The 21,525-nt window shown below is 59.1% G+C and overlaps 1 protein-coding gene across 6 annotated transcripts; it reads left to right on the forward strand.

The window, feature by feature from the left end:
* Positions 1–2,501: 2,501 nt before the first annotated feature.
* On the forward strand, positions 2,502–20,066 carry TBKBP1 (TBK1 binding protein 1). Of its 6 annotated transcripts, XM_047707716.1 has the most exons (11): positions 2,502–2,649; positions 4,056–4,187; positions 4,565–4,824; positions 5,205–5,327; positions 5,596–5,700; positions 6,720–6,900; positions 7,493–7,668; positions 7,866–7,927; positions 16,453–16,571; positions 16,803–17,530; positions 18,472–20,066. In XM_047707716.1, the coding sequence occupies exons 3-11, from the start codon at positions 4,600–4,602 to the stop codon at positions 18,598–18,600; spliced, it is 1,848 nt and encodes a 615-aa protein (XP_047563672.1). In that variant the 5' UTR covers positions 2,502–2,649; positions 4,056–4,187; positions 4,565–4,599; the 3' UTR covers positions 18,601–20,066. The 6 variants fall into 6 exon arrangements, with proteins under 6 accessions (XP_047563672.1, XP_047563670.1, XP_047563675.1 ...); XM_047707714.1 differs by lacking the exon at positions 4,056–4,187; XM_047707719.1 differs by lacking the exon at positions 2,502–2,649 and having other exon boundaries at positions 2,737–4,187; positions 5,602–5,700.
* The last annotated feature ends 1,459 nt before the right edge of the window (positions 20,067–21,525 follow it).

Below are 21,525 nucleotides of genomic sequence, written 5' to 3' on the forward strand. Positions count from 1 at the left end.
TCTGCCATTTGCAACAACATGGATGGATTTAAAGAGTATAATGCTAAGTAAAATAAAAGCCAGTCAGGGAAACATAAATACTGTGGGATTTCACTCATATTGGAATTTAAGGAACAAAACAAACAAACAAACAAAAAAAGTGGGGGAGGGAAAGAGACAAACCATAAAAACCAGACTCTTGGGGCGCCTGGCTGGTTCAGTCAGTGGAGAGTGGGACTTGATCCCAGGGTCATGAGTGTGAGCCCCCTGTTGGGTGTGGAGAGTCCTTAAAAATAAAATCTCAAGAAAAAAAAAATGAGCAGCAGAACCTAATAGATACATATATATATATTTTTTTAAAAGTCATTGCTGAATTAATGAATAGCGAGCAGGTACCATCAGGGCACTGGGGAGATGAAGATGGGTAGAAGACAGTCCCTGCTCTCAGAACTGTTTGGAGCAGCAGAGTCAGAAACAGGGAGAATGCAATGAGCTCGGGTCCAGATTGGGGAGCGGGGTGTGTGTGTGGCATTTTAGGATTATCAAACCCCAGCGTAATCCTTGTTGGGCTTCAGCCACCAACTACCTAGAACCCAGGATAAACCATTTAGCTGTGATTTAGGCCCGTACCCTGAGCAGCCTAACAGCAGCAAGAGTGAACGGCTTCCTCTGTGGAGTAAGTGCTCAGATGGATACCTGGAACCCTTACCCTTTCTGGTGAGGGAGGGCTTGTGGGGTTCACAGGTCCAGTGGTGGCCAACCCCACACCTTCTAGCCTAGCCTCTGATCTATTACCTGGCCTTCTGTTTCAGAAGAGAACCTTGTGCAGCACCAAGGAAGGTAACACCTGCCTGCCCCTTGGGATTAGAGCAGCAATGCATGTCCCAGCCCAGGAGCCTTCCTATCTAGAGGACAGGTGGATTGTCCCATTTGGCTCTGAGAAAGCTTGTGCCTCAGAGAGCAAGTGGCTGACCTGCCTTCCTGTTCTAGACTATAAAAAGGAACCCAGCAGGAGGAGGAGGAAGGAAGCCAGTTAAGAATCCCCCTCTTTGGGGCGCCTTGGTGGCTCAGTGGGTTAAGCCGCTGCCTTCAGCTCAGGTCATGATCTCAGGGTCCTGGGATCGAGCCCCACATCGGGCTCTCTGCTCAGCAGGGAGCCTGCTTCCTCCTCTCTCTCTGCCTGCCTCTCTGCCTGCTTGTGATCTCTATCAAATAAATAAATAAAATCTTTAAATATATATATATAAGAATCCCCCTCTTTGCAGAGAAAGAGTCCACAGCCCCTGCTGGCTCTCCCAGGAGGACAAGCTTACCTCTAAATCCAATTTTCTCCCTACAGTGGGGCAAGATCCAAGCAGCTCCTGATGTTTCTCAAAGCTCACAAGGAAGAAGCATTTTCTTTCCTCCTCTCCCCTTTCCAGATTCATCCCTCCTCCCTCCAAGGGCCAGAAGAGTAGGCTCTGGTTCCCAGCAGCCTGAACCTTCCCTCCAGATGGGAGGCTAAATGCTGAGCCTACCAAAAGCCTCCACCTTGCTTTCAGGGTTGGCCTGTCTGGAGTCAGCCAGAGCCCTTTAGAGTTTCCCCCACTGGAGGCCAGTGACCATGCCTCCGCCCACGTTTTAATCCATCAAGGAATCATCATGGAAATGACTCATTAACACTTCCTGAGAATTCAGAGCACCTTTAGTTCTGATTCCCCATTCTTCCTCCCATGGTTGCCTGGGTTGGGAACGATCTCCAACTTTACTCAGAGAGGTTAAATAACTTGCCCAAGGTCACACAGTGGGAAAAACAACAAAACAAAAACATAAACAAAAACAACTTGTGTCCCTTGCCCAGTAGTTTGGCAGGTGCTCAAATAATCTTTGTGGAAGGCAAAGACGTGCTGTTTCTTCGTGTCATTGGCCTGGAGGGGGGGTGGTGAGGGGATTGTGTTGGGGGGCTGAAAGCTGTTTCCCTTCTAAATGAAACTCTGACCTCCTTAGTTCACTTTCACTTCCAAAGAAGTTAACCAATTTAACTCTAATCTCTCCGCCTAGATCCCATGGTTAGTGTATCTTTTATCAGAGCAAGGCTCCCACCCCCAAGAGCAATGAAGAATAAGTCTAATATTTTCCTTCACAAGAGGGCAAAGACCAAAACCAAAACCCAAATCCAAATACACAGCTTCTCTTTCCCCTGAAACATACAGCCCGCAAGCAAAGCCCAAAGCGCCCCCGAGCCCTCGCGCGGCCGCAGGCGCCCCCGACACACGCCACGCCACGCCACACTGCGTTAGGGACGCGTCGGGGAGGGGGCGCGGAGCGCCGGCCGGGCGCTGCGGGGAGCCGGGGGGCGCCGGGCGCGCTGCCAGGCCGCGCCGCACCGCGGGGGCTGGCCGCCCCTCGCCACGTGGTGGTGGCAGCGGCGGGGTCCCGGGCGCCTTCCCAGCTGGAGAAACCCGGAGCAGCCGGGGAGGAGGAGGCGGCAGCGGCGGCGGCGGAGGAGGAGCGGGGCGGGCGGGAGGGAGGGGGGCTGGGGGGAGGGGTGGGGGGTGGGGAGAGACCCGGCGGCGGCGACAGGGCGAGAGCGGAGCGCGGTGCCAGGGGGGTGGGGGCACCGGTGCCCGTCTGGGGAGGGAGCAGGAGGAGGGGGTAAGCTGCGATTACAAGCAGGAACCGGCAGCAGCTGTGAGTCCCCAGCGGGGCTGGGGCGGGGGGAGGGGAGCGGCGCCCGGGGGCCGGTCCCCGGGGTCGCAGGGTGGGCCAGGGGAGGGGGGCGGGAGGTGGGCCGGCAGTTGGCCCCGGCGGGCCAGGGAGGGTAAGGGTCCGGCGCCGGCCGCCTGCGTTCACCACTCCCTTTCCCCCTCCGCCGCCGCTCCTCAGGCCGCACCGCCTCGGGAGCCCCCTTCCCTGGCCCGCGGACGGCCGACTGGGGGCCCGGGGCTCGGCCAGCGGTGGGGGAGGGGGCTGCGTGGTCTCGGCCCCCGAGAGGGGAGGGGCGACAATTTCTGTCCGCCGAACTGAAGGGGTTTAAAGGGCGGCTCTTAAAGGGGCCGCAGTAGGGGCCCGGGGCCGAGGAGGCACCCCCCCCTCCCCATCCGCCCTCCGCGGCTCTCACCCGGGGCCGCTGGGCCGGCGGGGTATGCGGAGGAAGTGAGCGTCTGTCGGGGCGGCCCAGGAGACAGAGCCCCTACAGGCGGGGCTGGGCCCGAGGTGGCGGGCTGGGGGTCCGGGGGGCGTGTGGTGAGCGCTGGCGGTCGGAGTTGGGGGGGGGAGGGGATACGCCTGGAGAGGAAGGGGTTAAAGGTGGGGCCAGCCCTACAAACACGCGCACACACTCCCTACTTAGACCCGGTCACACGCCTTTCCCTGGCACTTAATGGGGCCTTGGGGCGGGAGGGTGTTGGGCCCCGGGCCTGAACCCTCTCCACTCCAGGCTCCTGCCGCCCGGCTTTGGGAGGTCGCGGAACCCACTGTCTCAACTCACACCGCACGCCGAGCCCCCTCTTCTACGCGCACACACTCTCCGGCGCGCGCGCACACACACACACCTCAGACATTCCCATAGTGCCTCACGTGACACACGGCCCCGAACGTGCCCACCCTTCACACACGCTCACGCACGCGTGCACACACGCGCACACACAAACACACACGGCCTCTGGGCCACTTCCCAACTCCATCCCTGACCCCCAGCTGCAGCCCTGCGAAGGCACTCATTGACTGTGACACACCTACACTCATTCACAGACACACACACTCCCCCCCCACACATGCCAACCACAGACACACATTCATAAACAGGGCCAGGAGAAGTACACACGCACCCCCTCGCCTACTCTCTGGGAGCCCTGAGTCATTCCTGCCCCCTCCCAGGGCTCCCCATTTCCCTGTGTGCCTGCACATGGGCGGGCTAGGGAATTCTCTGGCCCTGCCTTCCCAGGGCCGACCCTCCCGGCTGTGTGTTCCCTCTGACACTCTGGGAGGACTTCCTGTGGGTCCCAGGTCAGGGGCGAGGAGGTCCTGGAGGGTTGCCACAGCCCTGGTGTGAGTGGGGGAGGCACTTCCTTTTCCTGAACTCTGGGATCCTGCAGGAAGAAGCTGGGAAGTTGGGCGGGGGCCCCACAGAGGACGTCCTGACAGCGAGGGGCTGACTCTCCCAGCGCACTGGGCCTTAGGGAAGGGCTGGGGTGCCAGAGGCCTGGGATGAGCAGCTTGGCAGAGAGGTACTTGGGGAAGCGAGGCTGGGGATTGGAGAGGGGCTGAGGAGTGTCAAGGCAGGCCTGGCTGGGTCCTAACTTGGGAAGGCAGCCCTTTCCTGTCCACAGGTCTTCCTGGGTTCTGAAAGGAATTCTTCCCTTCTGCTGGCCTGACTTTCTTGTCCCTACTTCTTCCCTGCCCCCCATCCAAGTCTTCAGCTGGTTCCAGCCCCTTCGGCCAAAGGCAGCAGAGAAGAGAAGACAGCCCTTGGGGGGAACCGGGGGTGGGGGAGTACAGCTTCCAAGCTGCCTCTTGGCTGGCAACAGTGTTCCTCAGGCCAGGTCGAGGGGTATTAGGGACAGCCTCCAGGCTGCCCTCTCCACCGTTGCTCCTGCTCTCCCAGGAGGCCCAGTGGGGGCCGAGGCCCAGGCCCTTGCCATGGAGTCCATGTTTGAAGATGACATCAGCATCCTGACCCAGGAGGCACTGGGGCCCAGTGAGGTGTGGCTGGATGCCCCAGGAGACCCCTCGCTGGGTGGGGACATGTGCTCCGCCTCCCACTTTGCCCTCATCACAGCCTATGGGGACATCAAAGAGCGACTGGGAGGCCTGGAAAGGGAGAATGCCACCCTCCGCCGCCGTCTCAAAGTCTATGAGATCAAGGTCAGAACTTGGAAAAGATGGGGGTCTGGCTCTGTGTGTGTTGGGGTGGGGGTTGCTGAGGGGCAGGAACTGGGGATCCCAGGAATCCCAAAGAAGGATCAAGATCCACACTCTTGGAAACTTGAGGGTCTCTTGTGAGGGATGTGGGTGCTCTGGATGGAAGGATCACGAAGGGATCCGGAGGGCCAAAGCGATGGGACCTTGGAACTAAACAAGATCTGGTTGGTGAGAGATGCCTCCGGGTGGTATGGGTCGCAGTTGAGCAGGGGGAGGGAGGGACCAGGACTTTGAGGCAGGTTGTGGGGTGGGGGGCCTAAGAGAGGCTGAAGCCTGGGCAGGGAGTTGGGCACCAGCTCTCCTGAGCGCCTGCCTGCCCACAGTACCCGCTGATCAATGACTTTGGAGAGGAGCACGGCTTCTCTCTCTATGAAATCAAGGATGGGTCCCTGCTGGAGATGGAGAAGGTCAGCCTGCAGCAGCGGCTCAACCAGTTCCAGCATGAGGTGAGCCCCTTGCTGGCCTCCCAGCCCAGGCTGGGCTTCCTGAGCTCCTTGCTCCAGCAGAATTCCAACACCTCCCGCCCCACCCCACCCCCGCCTCTGTCTCCGTGATCAGAGATGGCTGCGGTCTTCCCTAGAATGGGCTGCAGCCTCGCCCACCCCTCCACTGGGTGCTGGGTGTGAGGGGGGGAGGCACGGGGAGCAGCTTGGCCCCAACATCAAGGGGGGGCCTGACCGTGGCGTGCCCTCACTCCCTCCTGGCCCCATCTAGTTGCAGAAGAATAAGGAGCAGGAAGAACAGCTTGGGGAGATGATCCAGGCTTATGAGAAACTTTGTGTGGAGAAGAGCGACCTGGAGACAGAGCTGGGGGAAATGGTGAGGCCCAGGGAGCGGGGGGTGCTTGAGTGTGTGACCCTTGTGGCTTGATGGCGTGTGACCCCACGTGTGTGTGTCTGTAGTGTGGAACCCAGTGGATTCCTGTGTGTCTTTGAGTGGCCGTCGCCCTTTAGAGTGTAGCTGAGTGTGTCGTACTGGTTGTGAGTGATTCCTGGCACACCCCTGGCCATGCAGTGTCCCCGCCGATGCTGTGTCTCCATGCGTGTGTTTGGGTCTCGGCTGGGTCGACTCTGTGCCTGTGGACCTGTGCCTGGAAGGTGGTGTGGGCAAGGGCAGAGGGGATCAGGTCCCCGTGGCTGCTGGGATGAGTCCGGCATGTGTGTGATTCTGAGCAGGGGCATGGCCATGCATGAGTAGGGGTGCTGGCGTCAGAGTCAGGAGACGTGGTCTCTGCCAGCTCCTCCCTGGGTCACATCACTTAGCCTTGGCCCTCCTCTGGAAAGGGCTCACGAGAACTGCAGTGCTGCGTTGTTGTGGGGCATTTGTGTAAAAATGCTTTGCCTTCATCACTGTAAACACTTACACGGCCCTTATTGTGTGCCAGGCACTGCTGTGATCTCTTTAGATATATTTACTGATTTTAATCCTTTGAACAAGCGTACAAGGTAAGCATGGCTGTCCTTGTGTTGGAGATGAGATGGGTGAAGCCCAGAGTGGTTGTCCTATAGGCAAAGAGAAGTCGTGATGCTTCTGAGGGGGTGGCTGTGTCTGGACCGATGGGATGGTGTGGTCTGTATAAGTGTCCCGTGTGTTTAGGGCAGGGGAGAGGCCTTCACCCTGACCTTGCTTGGGGCAGCAGCCAGAAACACCTGCATTGCAGTTACTGAGAGACGGGACCGCACACTCACAGCCACTGAGATTACGGCTGGGATGTGGGACTTGGGGCCTCAGCTCATTGTGGGGAGGTGGCGTCCCAGACATGTGGGAGTCCTGGGTCTGGGGAGCCCTCAAGGGTTCCCTGGTGCTGGGCAGACCCTACCCTTTGTGTCTCCCGGCAGCGGGCCCTGGTAGAGACCCACCTGCGGCAGATTTGCGGCCTGGAACAGCAGCTGCGGCAGCAGCAAGGTCTCCGGGACGCCGCCTTCTCCAGCCCCAGCCCCCCGCCCACCCCTGCCCCACCATGTGCCGATCTGGACCTGCACTACTTGGCCCTGCGAGGGGGATCTGGTTTGAGTCACGGTGAGATCTCCGCGACCCCCGATGTCCCTACCCTGAAGTCCCCAAGCCTAACCCCCATTTCAGCATCACCGGACACCTCTCCCTTCTGGGATTGGGGGTTAACACCCCATTATAATGTCTTAAATTTCTCCCATAGTTACCCTATCCCTCTTTACCACCTGTTCCTTTACCCATTTCTCCCATGACACTCCCCCCTTACTGCCTGCTTGCCCCAGGCGGCCGGTGCATGCAGTTCCCATATGTGTCAGCAGAGGGCATCTCCACTCAGATTCCCCCTCCCCAGGCCAGTCCCAGGTGGTGAGGAGCAGAGGCCAAAGGACTCTTGGAGATTTGAATGTGGCCAGGGAAGAAGTTCTTCATGAGGCCATCTTACTTTGTCCCTGGCTTCCAAGAAGATTAGAAGCAGCAGCTCAGACCATCCTTCCTCACAGCCCTCAGTAGCGGCTTCTCGGGACACTTGGCCTGTGGCCAGCCCTTTCGGATCTCTCATGCTGCGGGGCTCACCTGTTTCAGTCTCTGCCAGTCTGGGAGTCAGTCAGTGGAGGGTGCCTGGCAGCTGGACCCAGCCTGACGTTATCCTCTGTCCTGCCAGCAGGCTGGCCGGGCCCCACAGCCAGTGTGAGTGAGCTGGAGCGGAGGCGGTTGGAAGAGGCTCTGGAGGCTGCCCAGGGGGAGGCCCGGGGGGCTCAGCTTCGGGAGGAGCAGCTCCAGGCTGAGTGCGAGCGGCTGCAGGGGGAACTGAAGCAGCTACAGGAGAGCCGGGCCCAGGTAAGGGGCAGGGACTCTGGAGGCCAGAACCCTGCCCAGAGCTCCACGGAGGCCTGGGGGCTGCTGGAAGTAGCCTTTAGAGGCCCAGGACTTCCTTCCTAGGTATAGACTGGCCCTGGGAGTGTTAAGGGGTGTGTGTGGGGTTGGGGGTCTGGGCAAGGTGACCGTTGGCATCTGACCTCAGTCTTCCTCCCTAGGATCTCGCCTCCAACCAGTCAGAGAGGGACATGGCGTGGGTGAAAAGAGTCGGGGATGATCAGTAAGTCACATCCGAAATTCTCTCCTTCTTTGCCTCTGTGCCCTAGGGGTGGCATTTCCTGGGTCCCCCCCTTCGGTTCACTTCTCCTGCTCTGTGCTGCTCGGAGGACCTCTCTTCCAGCATCAGGGTTGTGGGGTTTGGTGTGCTCGAGTGGCTCCGCATGCTTCACAGGAAGGAGGTGGCCTGGGATGTTCTTTTTGCTTCTGGCACCCAAGCTCATGCCTCCTTGCGGTGTCGGGTTGAGACATCTCAGCAGCTTTGCTGCTCTGTTCTGCATCCCCTGGTGAGTTCCTGGGCCTCTCTGGGGCCCCATTTTCTGTCCCAGTAAGAGGGCCAGCTAGTTGGGTTAGCTGTCCCCTCCCTGGTGAGGAGGAAGGAGGTGGTCTCTTCTAGGATTTGTGGTGCCTTGTTTCCTGTCTCAGGAGAAAGCTGAGGCTGAGAACAAGAGGGGCATCCTGGAGTTCTGGGGCAGCAGGGAGGGGAATTAGAACCTGTTCTGCTGGGGTGTCCCTTGGGACTTGCGCTGGGAAGGAAGGGCCACAGGAAGTAGGGAGGGAGTTCTGTCAGTGGGGAGTCTAATGGTGGGGGCCTCTGGGGCAGCGTTGGGCAGCAAGGGAGAGGGCGAGTGGCAGCCTGACAGCGGCGAGCCTGATGCTTTTCACATCCGCACCCTGAACTCACCCTCTCCCGCTTTCTGAGAAACAGAGCGCAAACCTCCTTCCGCCTAAGTCTTCTCCCCTGAAACCAGTCGTGTGGCACAGACTCCCTACTTTCATGGGAGGGAAGACCGAGGCCTGGAGAGGGGCAGAGACTCCCTCTCCATCACACTGTCTACCCAGCAACGGGACCCTAGGGATCCTCCTTCCAGTGGGCTTCCTTCTCACCTTCCTCCAGGCTTCTGGCCAGTTGGGGATACCCCTCACCTCCCTCTGCACCCTGGGGTGAGGGCCTGGGTGGAGCTGTGATAGCTGGGGGGTGAGAACCCAGTTTGTGGGACTGGTGGGTGGGATCCCTCAGCTTGGCTGCTGGTGGGGGGGTGTTGGGTGCGCCCTAGCTTGTGGGTCTGGGCACGTGCGAACCCATGCGTCCCATCCAGAACACACACACACACTTTCTAGAGGCCTAGCTTGCCTCAGACATTATAGCTTAAGGGCCTCTATGGCTCACTGAGTCCCAGCCTCTCTTAGCAGCCCAGCAGTGTCAGCTCCCTCCAACTGGGTGCATCCAGGGAGAGGACTTTTTGGGCCAGAATCGGAACAGCCAGGCTGTCAATCCTTCCAGGGATGCCGAGTGCTTTGCTTTACCGGCTTCAGCTCTGCAGCCCCAGGTTTCCGTCCTGGGCTCAGAGGTCAGTCCTTACCAAGAGGTGTGGGAGGAAGGTGATAAGGGTGGGAGGCCGGAGAAGGACTGGCAGATTCCAAGGGGCCAAGGCTGTGAGTGAGTGAGGAAAGCAGAACTCCCAGAAGGGACTTGTGGAGGGCGAGGGTCCATGCTGCCCCCGTGGGCAGGACAGCCCCTTCCCTTCCCTTCCCACCCAGGGCACCTGCCGCCCTAGTCCCTTTGGCCAAAGGAAGCTGTGCTTCACCCAGAGGCCGGCCGGGCCGTTCTTACCAGGGGTGACCTCTGGTTCCTCCCCTCCGTCCTAGAAGGTTGGGACTCGGCTTCGGCGCCTCCTGATCTCTCACCCCGGAGCCAGCCGGGCTCTGTCTGGCCCAGCCTCATGCTTCTTTTCAAATGGAGCATCTCTGGACAGCCCCAGCTTGGCAAGAGTTAATTCTCAGAGGAAGTCCTCACTCCCCCGGCAGTTTTATTTTCTTATAAACTCAGCTCCTTTTGGTAATTGCTTCCCAAGGGCTCCCTCCCCTGTCCTCCCACCTGAGGCCTCAGTCACCTGCTCTCAGCTCGCTTTTCCCCCCACTGGCCCCTCCTCTTCCTTCCACTTTGTCCAGACCCTCCAGGCTAGTGGGAATTTTGCCTGTGGGGTCTCCCAGGAGAGGAATGCAGGGCTGATATACCCCCATGGGGGACTCATGTGTTCCTGAAAGGCGCTTACCTGTCTCCGTTCGGACACCTCCAGGCCAGCCAGTTTTATTGTGGGAGTCCTAACTGTTAAAATAGACCCCCCATAACTGCCTCTGCTAACCCTACGTGGCCCCCCACTCCTGCCAGTGGGTCTACGCATGCCGAGGAGACAGGCCTTCGAGGTAGCCCTGGCCCCAAGAATTCCCAGTCCTTCTCACCCCCAGCCCACCAGCCGTGCTCAGCGGCAGTGTTCCTCTGAAAGCCGCCTTCCAGACTGGGCCTCTCTGCCACCCTCCACGTCTGACCTCTGGGCAAGGTTGCCCTGCTGTTTGGTCAGCCCAACACTTGGTGGCTGCTGCCCAGGGGACAGGGACAGGTTGTCCCAGAGGAAGAGCTGTTGGAGGTCAGTCAGGGGCCAGAGGCAATGATGAGGGAGGGTGGGAGTGGAGACCCACCTGCTCCTTAGGAGGCACAGGGAGGTAAGGACCCCAGAGTGTCTCAGCTGAGGGCTGGGGGGTGTGTGTAACCCATAGACCCCTCCCCTCGAAGCCCAGCTCAGAGTCACAGCTCCCAAGTGTGGCCTTTCTGAGGGTGTGGCTAGTGCTGAGGGTGGAGGGGAAATCATGGAGTGGGGGTTCCTTGAGGGGGCTGAGGGCTTGGGTGGGCAGGCTCAGTGAAGGGAGTGAGGGTGCAGTGAGAGAGGGGAGCCCCCCTGTGAGAAAATGGGGGCTCAGTATGGGTGATGAGGAAGAGAACCATAAGGGCTTGCTTTTTTCCCAACGTGGGGGGCTCAGTGTTACAGCCCTGGCCCTTTTCCGCCCCCCTCCCCACACCCCTCTCTCCGCCCACAAGCCTCTGCGTGGGCTGCGGTTAGTGGTGGGGGAGAAGTGTGAACTCGGAGAGAGAGGATGGAAACTCTGCACAGAGGTCAAGGGCAGTGTGGGGTGGGTCAGGACGGAAGTCGGAGACCCCCCGAATACCCTGAACTGAGCCTCATGCCCCAGAACCAGCAGGCCCAGGGCCTCCCCCTTCACGCTTCTCACCCTCCCTACTTCCTTTCTTTCAAATCTCCTCCAGCCAGGGCAGGGGCGCTCACAGGAATTAACCCTGAGCACTTGCAGCCTTGGGACTCCCCGAGTGGGGGGAGCAGCTCTGAAGTCGGTGCCCAGCACTCCCACCTCATTGTGGCCTAAGGGACCAGGGGGGCTTTGAATCTGTCTCTGACTCTTTCCTTGCTAGGAAGGCAGAGAGCAGCTCTGTCTCCCTAGATGGGAAATTGCACATCCTCCCATCGTTCCTAAACCAAGGTCAGTGAGCTGGTTGGTGTCTCCAAGAAAGGATCAGCGTGAAGTTCTTTCTTTCTTTCTCCACCCCTCTCCTGGGCACTCCCAGGCCTTCATCCAGGCCACCCACTGTGTGAGGCCGTTTACCTGCAGACTCTTGTTCTCACCAAAAATACGGCGAAGGTCTTGTCCCCTTTCTCCTGCTGAGCAAAGAAGTTTAGTGACTGGAGAAGTTAAGTGACAAGTTAAGTGTGAATACCCAGCGGTATACCCAGTGGGGCGATGGTCTCTCTGGTGGTTGTCTGGTTTGGGTTCTTCCTCAGGTGGGCGGCTCTGCTGTGAGGGACGATCGGGTAATTTGTTGAGGTAACCAGGTCAGGGTTGCAAGTGAAAATCTCAATATTTGAACACTTCAGAAACCCTCAAGATTCTGCTGGGGCTGCTCGGGGGAACCAGGACAGCCCTGGGCACACTGGGATGCGTGGCTCCCTACCCACACAGGCGTACTGGTTCCCAGCCCCGGCATCAGCTTCTCAACGTGGCTGTCTCCAGGGAGGCCTTCCAGACACAGCCAACGTCTAGCTGTGCTGGGAGCCTGGCAGGGCTGCCATGAGGAGCCAGGCTCTGTGGACCGCAAGTCATAGCTGGTCGAGGAGAGTGAAGGGGCTCAAGGCGCCTGAAAGGAAGTGGTAGAGCACTGGGTTGTTGCAAAGTGACTTCCTCCTCCCCCCCGGCCCGCAGCCTCAAGTCCGCTCCACGGCCTGGTGCCTGTGGTTCCCTCCCCGAGGCCCGGGCGGGAAGACTGATGCTGGGTGTGCCCGTGGGTGGTGGAAAGTTTGGTCCCTCAATTCCCCCACAAGGGTGAGGGGGCTAAGGGCAGCTGGGGGCAGCTCTGGGCAGAGATGGAAGGGCCGGGAATGCTGGCTTTTGGTTTTTCCTCCTGATTCTGAGTCAGCTGGTGATTTGACCAGCTGTCTGATCCTGACCCCAATCCTACCCTAATACTGATCGCGTCCCCGGTTTTAACCCTACCCCTCCTCCTGACCCCAACTGTGTCCACAATCCTGATTGAAAATGAGCTGTCAACCCCAGCCCTAATGTGACCCTGACCCCAGCCTTAATCCCGACCTCAAGTCCATCCCTAGTTCCAATGCCATAGCCCAGCGCTGGCCGTCCCTGTGACCCGTCCCTGTGACCCGGCCCGGCGTGGGCCCCCAGTGAGCTTCCCAGGGGAAGGCGTGGAAGAGTCCATGTACCTCCCAGCTGGTTTGGGGTAGAAAGAGCCCCTTTACGGAGGAGGAGGAGGCTTCGGTCCCTGACCTTCCTCCTCTCAGTTGCTTTATCAGTCACGGTGAAGATTATTGCTTCCAGATGGAATTTTGAGATCTCGGACTTATTCGTGGAAAGAATGAATGAGAGGATAAGTCAATGAAGGGTGGAAAGATTTGCAGCGGAGGGAGTCCTCCTTCCTGCCAGCTCTGCCGTTTGCACTCTGGCTTCCCCGAAGGTGCCAGCTCAGCGGGCTGAGGAGCCAAGAGCAGGTTTGAGTCCCTGCTCTGTGCCACCGCTGCTCTGTGACCTTGAGCCAGCTTCTTAACAGCTCTCATCTTCCACGTATGTCTAGCACCTTCCTCTCCCCTTCCAGGGCAGGGTCGGTGATGCTCCAGCTACTGCGGAGCTCCCCAGCCTCCTCCTGCTCCTCTTTCCCTTCTGCCCCCTCTCCCAGCCCCCCGGCTCCCCGCTTTCCTGATCCTCTTGGAAGGCGGTATATAGCTTAGTGGTCAGCAGCCTGGACCTTAGAGTCTGGGGAACCAGAGCTCCATTTCAGCACCTGCCCTGCTCCTCGGCTTGAGGGCTCTGTAAGCCTCGGTTCTGTCATCTGTAGCATGGAGAGAGGAGTGGCCATGTGATGGGGTTGCTCTGAGGATTCAGGAACGCTCTTTAGCATCATGCCCGGCCCCATGGTAACCCCTCCTCCATTCTTTTCAACCTGGGTCCCTCCCAGGTTCTGAGAGATGCAGACAGAACTTTCCCCCATAATATTTTTTTAAAAGATTTTATTTACTTATTGGACATAGAGAGACACACAGAGAGAGGGAACACAGCAGAGGGAGCGGGAGAGGGAGAAGCAGGCTCCCCGTAGAGCAGGGAACCCGATGCGGGGCTTGATCCCAGGACCCTGGGATCACGACCTGAGCTGAAGGCAGACACTTAACGACTGAGCACCCCAGGCTCCCCTTTCTCCCATAATTTAAGCCATAAAGAAGTTGCCCAGAGCAGCCATCTGCTGCCTGACCCGTGCTTCCCAGACATTTGTGTGGTGGGAACTACCATTCAGGTGTGGGCCGGGAAGCCAGGAAACGGAACGTGTGTTCAGGTGCACATGTGCAAGCCTTGGTTGTGTTGTGAAGTTGAGATTTTTTTCCACTGAATTGGCAGTGTGTTCTAATGTGAGTCATTCAGTTGTCAGCATCTTTGGCTGCCTGGGGCCTGTGCATCTTGAGGTGGGAAGAGAGGCTTGATATAAGGGGTGGCCGGAGAGGGCCGTGGGACATCAGATCAGGCCCCAGCACCTCGCCTGGGGTCTCAGAGGTCTTTGTGAGGCTGCCTGGGGCTGCAGGACATTCATACTCACGGGCCTCCCCAAGTCCCCCTCTCCCCGCACCTGGTCAGAGCTGGGGTGTTCTGGGCTAGGGGCTTCTTCCGTTTCCTGCTGGCCCATCTGTTTTTCCGTGAGGAGGGTGCCAGGAGCAGGGCGGTGGAAACTGGGGTAGCTCCTGACAAGGAGAGGAAGGCAAGTAGGGAAGAGATAGGGGCCTGGAAACTGAGCGTGGCAGGTGAGATCTCCAAGCTAGGGTGTGAAGGCGACGACCTGTATCTGTCACCTGAGATACAGCAGTGAAGGCGGATGGGGAGCGAGACTAGCAGCTGCTCCCTGCTCCGTCAGAGGGGGACGCTCCATCCCTGCCCTGCTCAGAGCCCCCTCCTGCTCCTGCCACTGAGCGGTCAGCGTGAGCCTCCAAAACCCCCAGTCTGATGGGGGAGACATCGCTCCTGCATTCAGAGGGAAGAGGGGAGCTGTCACTGGGGAGTCCTCAATTAAATATGGTACACCCAGGCTGGACCTTCCAGTCTGTTGGGAGAGATGCCATTTCTTCCCACAGACCCCTGAGATGGAGGTTGGGGAACACAGGACACGTCACGTAAGGGCTGAGACGGGGTAGAATTGAGGTTTCAGCACCTCAGCCAGGGCTCCCAGAAGGACTCCCTCCTCTCTGCTCCCCTCTATCCCTGTGCACCCTCAAATGGGTAGTGGGCACTCTCTCTCCCTAGGAAGTGGGCTTTTCCCCCAGAATCCAGCCTCTTGGCAATAATTTGGCTTTGGCCCAGATGGGTTAAAAATAATTTCGTCATGGGAGGGGCATTTGGCTCCCCCATCACCCAGCTAGCCCCAGGATTAGCAAGAGAGAACCAGCCGGTGAGCAGTGAGCATGGAGTGAAGCTCAGTCATTATCTGTCCTCTTTGCACCTCGGCTTTTCCTGCCCTCTGAAGCCCTAACCTCAAGACTTCCCCTTCTCTCCTCTAGGGTCAGTCACACACACATATGTGCACACACACACACACACACTCACTCTCACACGTTCCTCACAGTCAAGTGGCATCACTCCTGACTTTACTCCATCCCCTCCACATGGATCCTCTCTCCCATGACCATGACCTTGGGATGGGCACAGGGCCTCAGGGCCTGAAGACACCCCTCCCCAATCTTATTCATGCCCAGCACCCTACAGATCCTAGAGCAAGAGGGCTTCCCCTGGGAGCAGGACCTGAAGTGGCTGAGCCGCTCTCTGTCACCTCCCTTCAGCTCCAACTTCCCTGAAGCTCCCGGGAGTCCCTTCTGGACTTGGGAAGGGGGTGGGGAGATCTGAGGAAACCAAACCCCCGCCTCCCAGGCTGTGTCCAAGCCCGGAACAGAGATGAAAGCAGTGACCCAAGGCAACCGCAGAGCCGCCTGTGAGGTCAGGAAGGGCTCCCTGGGGGTGTGCAGCCCAGGCTGGGAGAGGGGAGGGGCAGTGTGAGAGAGAGAACCTTCCGTGGGGCTGGGTCAAAGTGACCCAAAGAGAAAGGAAGAGAAAAGGAAGTGGGTGAAGTCTTTGCTAAGTTCAGAGCCCTTCCAGCTCCATGCAGGTGGGTGCCCAGGAGGAAGTGGGAGGAAGAAAGGGAAGAAGAAAGGCAAATGGATGGGGAGGCTCAATTCATTCTTCACTTCCGGAACATCTCCTGGGGGCCAGGCCTGGACAGGGTGCTGGGAATAGAAATACAGCAACACGATGCTCCCTTTTGAAGAACTCCCGGTGCAGTTCCAGAGCAAGGCAACTTCTGCTGAGTGTGTCTCGTGGGTGGCGCCCTCTGGGGGTGTGTGGTGCACGACAGCTGTTTCCAGAGCTCCCCCTGGAAAGGGCTCCCTGGAGATCCCAGGAGGTGCGGGACTGGAAGCTCAGGGGCAGCGCTGAGGTGGAAGGAGGGCAGTGGACTTGGCACTTGGCCGACCCGGGTTCCAGTTTATCAGTTGGCTTCTCTGGCAAGCCAGGAGGCCGCGTCCTCACCTATGGAACTGTACAGCACTGGTCCCCAGTCCTACAAAGGGGGAGGCCTCCCCGTGGACCCCTGCCCCCAACACACAGGTTGTACTTATGCTTTTATTAATCACTCTTAGAGAAAACTCATAGTAACCAGAGCTACTTTCAACTCAGGGCCGTTTTTTTGATGAATCTGTTTTATTTGTCACCGCAACTTCTGCTCAGCTTAGAAAAGCATTCGCACACACCTGTATCAGATGTGCTCAGGCCGTAGACAGTGTTTGGTGAACACATGGATTTAGGTACCCCTTGGCGTCACTGAGCTCCCCAGCCCAAGTCCCTAGTCGGGGAGCCACTGCCCTAGCCCCAGGTAAGGCTCACTGGGAAGAGAGGGAGGCTCCCGGAAGAGGTGGTATTTGAGGTAGACCTTAAAGCCCAAGAGCATTTATGCAGTTGGGGTACGAGGGCCCTTGGATGGAAGGGAGAGCCAGCAGCTGGGCACTGGCAGTTCTCCCTCCACAGCTGTGACAGTAAACCCGCTAACCTCCTCCTCACTCCCTGCCCTCTGACCTCAGGGTCGGGGGCAGGCTGGAGTCAAGCCTTGTCTTGGGGTGGGGGGGTGGCTGGGCTGTCCTTTAGGGTGAACTTGGCTTTGGCTTACACGGAGCTGACAGAGGAGTTGGGCCGGCTCCGGGAGTTGAGTGCCCTGCAGGGGAGGATCCTGAGGACGCTGCTGCAGGAGCAGGCCCGGAGCGGCGGTGAGATGGGTCCTGGAAGGGGAGGCTGGGAGCTGGGTCCGCAGGGAGGCAAGAGGGCAGCTGTGGCTCCCGTCCCGCATCCTGGGGCCACGGTTGCCTTTCTTTTCCCCTCTGGGTCTTGCCTCCCCGCGTTCCGAGGAGAGCTGGGGGGCTGCCGTGGCTCCCCCCGGTTCTGACGCCTTCTCTCACCCACCCCTGTCCTTCCTTGCACTCGTCCTGCTTCTCTTCCAGGCCAAAGACACTCGCCGCTGTCGCAGCGCCACTCCCCGGCCCCCCAGTGCCCCTCACCGTCCCCGCCCGCCCGGGCGGCGCCCCCTGGACCTCCGTGCCAGTCCCCCGCCCCCCAGCGCCGCTCTCCCGGGCCCCCGTGCCCCTCGCCCCAGCAGCGCCGCTCGCCGGCCTCGCCCTCCTGCCCGTCGCCCGTCCCGCAGCGCCGCTCGCCGGTGCCGCCGCCGCCGCCGTGCCAGTCCCCCAGCCCGCAGCGCCGCTCCCCCGGGCCCCCCGCCTGCCCGGCCCCTCAGCCCCGGCCCCCGCCGCCCCCTCCGCCGGGGGAGAGGACGCCGGCCGAGCGCGCCTACGCCAAGCCGCCCAGCCACCACGTGAAGGCCGGCTTTCAGGGCCGCCGCAGCTACTCCGAGATGGCCGAGGGCGCGGGCTACGCGGGCGCCTCCCCGCCCTGGCTGCAGGCCGAGGCGGCCACGCTGCCCAAGCCGCGGGCCTACGGCGGCGAGCTCTACGGGCCCGGCCGGCCCCTCAGCCCTCGGCGCGCCTTCGACGGCCTCCGGCTGCGCTTCGAGAAGCAACCGTCGGAGGAGGAGGAGTGGGCCGTGCCCACCAGCCCGCCCAGCCCCGAGGCGGGCGCCATCCGCTGCGCCTCGTTCTGCGCGGGCTTCCCCATCCCGGAGTCGCCCGCCGCCTATGCCCACGCGGAGCACGCACAGTCCTGGCCGTCCATCAACGTGAGTGGGGCGCCCGCGGGCTTGGAGGGGTGGTGGTAGGCTCCCACCCTGGGCACCCGCCCCGCCTCCCCGGGCTGCCCCCGCCCTTCGCTTCTCTCTCCCTGCCTTTGGCTTGAAAGGACCCTGCCGGCCCCTGATGACTGGCTGGGGCGCGTCCATTGCGGAGGTTAAGGGCCTGGCTTGAGAGTGACAGCCTGGGATTGATTCCAGACCTCAGCGTTTAGCAGCGGGGAGACCTCGGACAAGCTACTTATCCTCTCTGATCCTCAGTTTTCTTATCTAATTCCGTTAGAGGGTTCCCAAGAGGGAGGCAGGGAGCCTAAAGCCTTCTGTTGCGACACTAATGATGGGTGCCGTGATGAACGCCACAGGTCTCCGGCCCACACGAGGGTCGGGCCTGCGCATCCAGTCCCCTCCCTCTGGCCTCAGAGCCCCTGCTCTTTACCGGCTGTCCTAGAAGGCAGCCTGTCTTGGGGCTCTAGCGTTTCACTGAAATAATGAGTTTCCTGAATGTCAGAGCCAACCCTTGCCACCTGGAAGGACCAAAATATATTCCAAAGCCAGATAGAGAATTATTTTTGGGTTGTACATTGTTTGGGATTATCCATTGCTTTGAGTTATGTGGGAACCGTGTCTTAGTCACTCTGGGGGCATGTCTGGGTCTCGGCTTCTGCATTATGTCTCATTACTGCATATACCCTGGGCAGGCTGAGCAAACAGGCCTCCTGGGGTCCTATGCCCTGGGTTGGGGCAGTGGATGCTAAACTGGTGGAAGGTGGGCAGGGAAGGCGGGGGAGGAGGGATGGTGCTTACAAGGGGTAACCAGGCCTTCTCTGCGTGTTACAGTCCTCTCTGCCCTGGGTCTCAGGAAGGGGCAGGCTGGGCTGTGGGTCCATGAGGGAGGGTTGGGGACCTTACCTGACTCCCCTCTCTCTCCACAGCTTCTCATGGAGACAGTGGGCTCTGATATCCGCAGCTGCCCCCTCTGCCAGCTAGGTTTCCCTGTTGGGTACCCGGATGATGCCCTCATCAAACACATTGACTCCCACCTGGAGAACAGCAAGATCTAGGGTGCCTCCCCCACCCACTGGCTGCTTCTCCATCTTCTCTCATCACCCCCAAACACTCACTCACTTTGAATGCTGCATGAATCTCGTGGGGGGCCCCTGCCCCTTGCGACCCCCAGATACCTCCACTAGCTACCGAGTCAACGTGTGTGCCGTCTTCCCTGGTCTAGGCACCACTCAGCCCTGGCTCTTTCCAGAAGGCCAGCCGAGGCTCTCCCCAGCTCCCTGGTTTCTGCCAGGGGGGATGGGGGTGAGGATCTGGGCTGGGATGGGGAGGGGCATCCCCCGCCCAGCCTCTCCCTCTGCCTTTCTGTTCTCAAGACAGGGTTGGATCCAAGAAAGTGTCTAGTGCTTGGGCCTGGGGGAGGGGGAAGGTATCAGAGGACTCTGGGAGCTCCCCTAGCTTCTCCCCAGATGTCCATCTTTCTCAGGCTGTGCTCTGTCCAGGGAGCACCTCTCGGTGGGGTCCCAGAGCCTGCCTTGCACAAGGATACTGGTTCCTCCATCCCATGGCCAGCTCTGGGCTCTTGGCACGGTCTGCCCTCCTTAGGGGAAGGAGGCATCTCATTTCTTGCCATTCCCTGCAGCCAGTCTTGTTCTCCTCTGCCCCCCTGGGGGTGAGAGTGGAGAGGGAGGACCCTGCAGGACTGGGAGGATTCAGCCTAAAGAGGCTGCCCTTAGGGCAGGGGTGGTGGTGGTGAGGGGGACACCCTGCACCATGACCCCCAGGCCAGGGGAGTGTCTGTGCTAGCCTCCCAGGCCCCTGCAACCCCCCAGAGCCCCTTGCACCAAGACACAGATGGTTAAGACAGATGCTCGCCTCCACCCTTACACTACTCGAGTCCCTGAACACAGTTGCCCTGGAACCTGTGTGTAACTCGGCCTCTGTTAGCTGGGTGGGTGTCGTCAGCCCTGCCTCCCAGGCCAGAACCTGAGGCTGGGCCGAGGGTGCTGTTGGAGATCAACTTCAAAAGAGCTAACCCCCTTCCCATACCCCAGCGACCCACATTCCCTCTGTGAAATCTACCTCAGAGTCGTACCCTCAGAAGGATGGGTAAGCAGGAGGCCAGGGGGTCCCTAGGGCTGAGGTGGGGAGCTTCCTAAGGCAAGAGCCTGCTGCCCCACGATGAATCCAACTCTCCCCCACTGCTCCCCGCTGCGAGCCTCTCCCAGGTATTAGCCCAGGGCTGGTGGCAGTGGGCGCTACCCGTCAGTGCATGTCCCATTCTGATCCAACACTTCCAGCCCCCCCCCCACCTCCTCACACCCCTCTCCTCCCCCTCAGTGCAGGGGAGTGAAGAGGTGTGTCAGGCAGGAAGGGACCAAGGACTCCAGAGACACATGGCACTGTACCTTGAGGGTTCCCCTGGGGAGGGGAAGTGGAGAAGGGGGCCTGAAGAGGGAGGTGGGGGCCCCTGAGCTCTCTGAACAAGTTGAAAGTCCAAATAAAACTTACCTGTTCCATCTGCTCTTGGTCTGTGCTGTCCCTGGCTGGGGCAGGGAGAAAACCCTGGGTAGTGGGAGGTTTTGCAGACCCTCTCGAGGAACCACAACCATGCAGGGTTGCACTGGACAACGGGATGTGTGGGGCATCGGTGTTTTAGAGTGATTCTGGAGACGTGGATATGGAGGTGGGCACAGATGACTTGTAACATGGAGTTTATTTAAACTGCATCTTTCTAAAAGATTTTATTTATTTGTTTCAGACAGAGAGAGAGCACAAGCGGGGGGAGGAGCAGAGGGAGAGGGAGAACCAGGCTCCTGGCTGAGCAGGGAGCTGGAGGGAGGGCTGGATCCCAGAACTTTGGGATCATGACCTGAGCCAAAGGTGGACGCTACATCCCCTGAGCCACCCAGGCACCCCAGTAGAGGATGTCTTTGTGACAAAGCAGCCAGCCCAGCCCTGAGCAGGTGTCGGGAACTCTTGAATTTTCCCTCCCAGCAGGTAGAGGTTCCAATGCCTTGGGGGTTCGGGACCAGCTATGTCTTCACCTAGTGATTTCTGCATCCCAGGAACCAGGCTTGGCCTCAAAAAGGAAGAACCCGTGTTCCACATCCTTATGGTTCTGAGAGTGGGGGAGGGGCTGGGCTCCAGCCTCAGCAGCTGCCTTGAAAGCCCCACAACCGGGGCTGTCAAAGCCAGGTCATAAACCTGTGACTTTGGCCCCAGTCAGAGCTGTGCCCTCTGTCTGCAGAAAAGGCCTGAGCTCTATTCACCAACTCTTGGTGCCTTTCATTTCCTCATGACACCTGCAGGCCAAGAATTCACTTAAAAGGCTGGGGCAATTGCTCATAGAAGGCTGAGGTTCAGCTCCAGATCCAGGGCAAACATTCCTCCCCATACAGTGCCAAGGTTCAAACCCCAGTGGGGAGATGTCCCAGCTTTCTCTGCTCCTCTGTTGCAGTTAACAACTACAGTTGGCTTCTAAAAGTTCTTCCAACCTTGACTCCATCTGCAGCCAAATCCTGAGTGCAAAGAAAGGTGAGAATAGCCATTCCTATGGGACATGGCTTCATAAACCGTGGGAAAGAAGGTTCTGGAAACTTCTGGAACATTGGCACTCAGTGTACCCTGCTATTCTTCCACCTCAGACAACTCCCATGGAAGAAGGCAGCACCCAGGTTTCTGGGTCGTCCTTCTTGCATCTCTGGAAACATTTGCTAGCATTTGAGTGAATTAGGGGTGGTACAAGGACATGAGGCAAAGAAAAATCCCAGTCGTTGAGAGAAAAAAGGCAAAGGATGACCTGGGAATGAACTATAGGCTGGGGCATGACCTGGGGAACCACTTCTGGTCCTTGGCATGTCTGAAGGTAAGAGGGAACCCAGGTATCCCATAGCCTGGACATCTTTGTGGTCACCAGTGTGAGGAGGGCATGGGGACATAGGGTGCATATTATTTTCTTTCTTCTTCTTTTTTTTTTTTTT

Source organism: Lutra lutra, chromosome 16 (genome assembly GCF_902655055.1).
Source record: "Lutra lutra chromosome 16, mLutLut1.2, whole genome shotgun sequence".
NCBI classification, from domain to species: domain Eukaryota; kingdom Metazoa; phylum Chordata; class Mammalia; order Carnivora; family Mustelidae; genus Lutra; species Lutra lutra.

Bases quoted from the DNA above. Each gene is read 5' to 3' on its own strand.
- TBKBP1 (XM_047707716.1), top strand. From the start codon at position 4,600: ATGGAGTCCATGTTTGAAGATGACATCAGCATCCTGACCCAGGAGGCA. The intron at 5,701-6,719 runs GTGAGGCCCAGG...GTCTCCCGGCAG, and splicing joins AGACAGAGCTGGGGGAAATG to CGGGCCCTGGTAGAGACCCA. The intron at 6,901-7,492 runs GTGAGATCTCCG...CTGTCCTGCCAG, and splicing joins GGGATCTGGTTTGAGTCACG to CAGGCTGGCCGGGCCCCACA.